This window comes from Plasmopara halstedii (genome assembly GCF_900000015.1).
Source record: "Plasmopara halstedii genome assembly, contig: Scaffold_525, whole genome shotgun sequence".
Classification (NCBI taxonomy): domain Eukaryota; phylum Oomycota; class Peronosporomycetes; order Peronosporales; family Peronosporaceae; genus Plasmopara; species Plasmopara halstedii.
The window spans coordinates 759,726-764,888 of record NW_020187445.1 but is presented as its reverse complement, the minus strand read 5'-3'; the positions used below and the strand labels follow the sequence as shown (position 1 = coordinate 764,888).

Below are 5,163 nucleotides of genomic sequence, written 5' to 3'. Positions count from 1 at the left end.
CAAATTCAAGTTATAACGACAACTCCAGTTTCAACGACCGAATAACATAATTCAACTCAGTCTAAATCAGTTGTCCTTGTTATCGCACCATTACCAGATTAGATTAACGTATGTATCCTATGGACCAGACTTGATACACTGAATGTATCTGATCACAATAAATGTTTTTCATTTACAGTTAAACTTTTTGTAAAAAGAAAACTGCTTGACTATATTGATACCACAGCCGTGCAACCTTCAAGTCACCCGCGGATATAAGATTTCAAGACTTCGGTGAGGCGCTTATAAAATTTCCAACAAGGGTGGAGCACGAAACGCTTCCTTTTTTCTTGCCTTAGTAAAAAATGCGTAGACCGATATTAATCTGTTTTTTATATACATGGCCGAGCAAAATGGATGGTAGCTTATCGAGTGAGTGCTCTTTACTTTTTACGTTGTTGCTATCCAAAAGAACGAGTTTCATAATTCTCATCAACAATTCAAATTTGAGTTTTAAAGTTTAGCTCGAGCCCATCACGCGCGAATCTCTGGACTTTTATCAGAGATTCTTTATAGAAAGTGTGAGCATAGTCTGTGAATAGTCTTTTACTACGATACATGTGCGGACGCACTAGTGGAAGCCGAGTAAGGTGTAGCAGCTGTTCAGGCCAATCTAACCGAGCAAAGGGAAGATAACGGCTTTGACGCTCGGAATATGGAAGCGACTTTGTCGGAAGTTTTTCGCCTTCTTAGCTCAAGCTTTCGCTCGATGGTTGTTCTGCTGTTTAGTTGGGAAGCGCACGAGAATCATTGGTAAAGGCTTTGTGGGTCGGTCCATTTTTGGCGAAGCAAAATATCTCTCGGGGGAGGACGACTGGATCGCGACGGCTACGCTTCTTGATTCAGCTGCATGTCGACTTGGTTCGACCAGAGTCAAAATCTTGGACGCCTCAGGTACAGCTTTAGAAATAGTAACAACGAACAAACACCTTTGCCCCATGTTTTGCCAGTCTCGGACCTGCGCTGTATAGAATAGACCTGAAGGCCTTTGATGTGGATCTCTTAATGGTCTTCGCTGGTGAAGTGGAGGGTGACCAACTTTTCCATCTCAACGGAAGCCGTATGTATTCTTGCTTTACAAAATAGATGAATGGCGAAATCCTGGCAACTACAGAACCATATCACTCAATGTAAGTTGATGTAAACATTTTTGCCAAAGACGCCAGCATTTTGTCTTGCGTGCCATAATCAATTTAGATCGAAAAAGCCTCGCTAGGAAAGATCTTTTTCTCAGAACGTGAGCTATCTGCAAGACACCCAGATCTTCCTTCGAAAACAAATTTGCGCTCTTTCTCGACAATTATACAATCAAGGTCCTGGGGTACCAAATTCGAGTGCTGGAGCGCGTTGGTCGTGGCCCTGTGACTAAATTTGTCTTCTTTATTCCAATCCAGAGAAGTCCTGGTATTAAAAAATTCGCTTGGATATGGGTTGATCACTTTGCATGGCGTAAAGCAAGTGGATTCTCTCTCTCCGTTGGGTATTGTCAATTCTTCTGGAGTTACATATTTTGAAATCTTGATAGGCTTCTGAGTAACGGATGCATCGGTGTGTGTGACAACTTGCTCAATGGGTCCTCTCTCACACAAGTAGAAACCATGATTCTATCATTTCTCTCTAACACTCCACGTAGCAACTCTCTGCCATGCATGTAGGTGAGCTACTGCGTGAAGTGATACTTGAACTGCGCTGGGACGATCATCGTTGGGGTTCCTCTTCACACCACTTGACGTGATAGGCTGCGTCACAATTCTCGACCAGTAAAGCTGAAGGTTGCTGCACACAGATCCTGGTGGCTTTTCATATGTAAATTTGGTCAGCACTTTGCTGGCTGCCAGGGCCTGCACGGACCTCAAGATGCTGTCACCTCCATTACAGTGCTAGTGAAGTCGTTGAGCTCAGAACGCGACCGATCCCGTAGAGATCTTTTCGGCACTGCTAGTAGGAAATATGGCACAAGCTCTGTGTTGTGACGCCGTCCAGCATCTATAAAATCGAACTAGCAACGACAACCTGTCAAAGCAGCATATCGTAAGCGAAATTTCGTTGGAATACATGAAGAGGATGGGTGGAATGCCACACAAAAGCGTGGAGTAGCGACGACTTAAAATGAATTTGATCCTCCTGATATGTGAGTTCATGTTGTACTCCAGACGCGAGCAGGAAAAGTGGTTGACGACGTCACCAGGCACAACATGCGCCAACTCATAGAATGTATCTTATCTTGTAAAGGGAGGATGGACATAAAAAACTCTACAAACTATAATGACAGTTCTGATGGTTCTCCTTCAAGCTGCTCTTCCTGTCTACTCAAATCTCCATTTTTGTCTCAGCTGGAAGCTATTTCTCACTTGATCGCGCTTTCACTGTTTGGGAATGTGCTATGACGAGTTTATCGATTGTGCATACATAAAAACGATCCGCATTACTCCATAGCACGAGTACAAGATAGTTGCTGCAAAAAGCATGGTGCACGTGTTCATTTATGCAGCAGCATTAATGCTGACGTGTAAACAAAAAAAAACATTGCTTGACGGTCAAATGCTGACCACTCGAGCCAGGAAAAAATGATGTTTAAGGGATATATATTACTTGTCGACTTTTCGCAAGCGCTGCATAAATGCATGATTGAGCTGCTGCGATGCCGCTGGTCCTATTTAACGGAGACTTTGACATGAATAGATCTTTCCCGCTGCGAAGTATCAATTGCAATGAATTGTCATTGCCTGAATCAACAACATCAATTTCGCTAGAGTCCACAATCTCCCTCCCTCATAGAGTCCTGGCTGAAACTGCTAAAGTATCGCCGCAGTAGCTATAACTTTATTCGGCTGAACGTGAGAACGACAAGGATCCTCAAGCTCTCAAGGAGTGACTGAAGTGACAATCGAAAGGTTATTGCAGATATGGATGGATGTTCGCAAGCAAGCAGATTTACCAAGAGAGCAAAACTTCTGTAGCAAAACCAGACTCTGGAAGCAACTGATCATTAGGTGAACGAGGCCGCTACGTTCCATATTGTCGCTGAGACTTGAGCTAGTTCCCTCGCTGTTATTGTGTTAAATGGCACGTAATTTTCACTTGTGTTGCCGATCAAAAGCGAACAGAATGATCATTGAAAGAAATTGAAACAAGAGATTGTGATTAATTTAAACATATTTATGCGCTGTTTTCAACGACTAAATCGACTTGTTCTAATCAGTCTTTGGCTTAAGCTGGGGATGGTTCTCCTTCTTGACGTAATATGCCGAGTTCTTCGAAGGGTTGAGGGAAAACGACTCTTCGAGTCTCGGTTTGTCGAGCTGCAACTTCAAGCCGAATTCTTTTTTTTTTTGCGATAATTCATCACACTTTCATACTTAGACGGCAAATCATCGGCACCGCGAACTCTAGGAATCGTGATATCCTTGAAATTGAGACCTTCGTTTATCGACGGCGCAAACACAATTCAGCTAATACATGCTTGTGAGAGGGTTTTGCTTTAAGCTGTCGTTGTACTAAAAGATAATCAATGTTTTCTTCAGGATATTTCGTTGCCATAAACTCGCGCATCAACAAAATATTCTCGAGGTGGGTCTTTCCAGAACAAATACAGTAATAGAACACGGGAATAATTTTAGGGTTCGACAGAGGATCGATTTCCAAATCAAGAGTCTTGGTGAGACTCACTAAGGATTCATCACGAGAATTCCAATGATCATTCATACGCAATGACAGCGGAACAAAAATATCGTACTCTTTCGTGTTCATTTCTCCAAGCAATTTTACAATCTCTTCGTCATTCAAATTTCGTTTCAATACATCGAACATTTGTTTGCCTCTCGCTTTGTATGTCTTGAGATGCTCAGTCGTATACCACAAAAAAGTCCAGAGATGAAGGCTGCTTAAAAGTTGTTCATCTGTCAATTTGTCCAAATCCATAAGAGAAAACACTTTGTCAGGGGTAAGACCATGACGACTCCAATGCTTGCGCAATCCTTCGAAAATATCTTCAGTAAAAATCATAATGCTTTCTTGCTTCGTAGGTGGTCGTACACTCGGTCTGAAATGTGTATTAATTTTATTGTAGGACGATTCCGCAGTTCCAAACAATTTCAGAGCAAGAACGTCCGCCAATTGTTTATCCCTTTGAGGGATGGGTGGCATATAGTCGGCAGGCTTCATTTTAAACGCCACTCGCTCAACTCCATTCTTACTCTCCACCAATCTAGAAGTAACAATCACTTCAGCCAACTTCTCATAGAGGTTTTGAGATCTGAATCTGAATCTGCTGAAGTAAGTGGTCCAAACCTTTCATCTTCAATAAACTCAATACCGATAGAGAGATCCGGTACCAAAATCTTGTAGAGTTGGGCATGGTCAACACGCTGCCTATCCCAGTACAAAAATATGCTATCCAATATCTTTCCGTGGAAAGATTCGGGTTTGGTCAGTGCTCCAAGATCCAGCAACTTTAATAAAATTTGATGTTGGCCCACGCCATGTTTCTCCGTCTCGAGAAGCAAAATTCTAACTAGACCAAAGTTTTTGTAGCGGGGTGTCATGTCGAGATAATGGATGTACACCGACAAATGCGAGTTATCCAGGAAACGAGTACTGCTAAAATCCACTTGCAAAATCTCTTGTGCCTGCTCCGGGCTCACACCCCTTTCCATCCACAAATTGAGAAGATGAGGCTCAAGCGCAAGTACAATCTCCCTTAGACGATTGAATCTCTTAGCCTTCTCTTCTTCACTAACTCTTTCTGCCTTTCCTAGAAAGGGGTTCACTTTCATTTCACCCATTACCTCGAACTCTCCTATGCTTCGAGCTAGAGACTCGAGCATTTTATTCTCTTCATCGCCGGCCGCATGGATGAGTCCGAGTAAAATCGCCTCGGCTGATCTGGATTCGAAAAAGAACGTGTCTGTGATCTTGTCTGCAACTTGAAAGAATTCAGGAGTCTTCAAAAAGTTCGCTTGAAGAGGATTGATCTTGCTCTCGGCAATCAAGTGCTTTGCAAGTTCGTATTTGTCAATAGTGAACCGCATTTGGAGATCGCTTAAAGCATTTCTCGCAGATTCCAGATTAAATCTCTCTTCGTTCTGGTTAGGGTCGTAAGGCACCATCTGCTTTAGGAAACGT

At 42.7% G+C, this 5,163-nt stretch overlaps 2 protein-coding genes across 2 annotated transcripts; one reads left to right on the top strand and one right to left on the bottom strand.

The window, feature by feature from the left end:
* Positions 1–305: 305 nt before the first annotated feature.
* PHALS_15465 (RxLR-like protein) lies at positions 306–3,684 on the top strand. The gene has a single exon (XM_036407455.1). It carries the CDS (start codon positions 3,201–3,203, stop codon positions 3,378–3,380), a length of 180 nt encoding a protein of 59 aa, XP_036263156.1. The 5' UTR covers positions 306–3,200; the 3' UTR covers positions 3,381–3,684.
* A 1-nt stretch (position 3,685) lies between these two features.
* Positions 3,686–5,147, bottom strand: PHALS_10788 (uncharacterized protein; the record flags this gene model as incomplete). Its single annotated transcript, XM_024726277.1, has 3 exons — positions 3,686–3,707; positions 3,776–4,246; positions 4,330–5,147. 3 exons carry the CDS (start codon positions 5,145–5,147, stop codon positions 3,686–3,688), a joined length of 1,311 nt encoding a protein of 436 aa, XP_024576970.1.
* Positions 5,148–5,163: the final 16 nt, after the last annotated feature.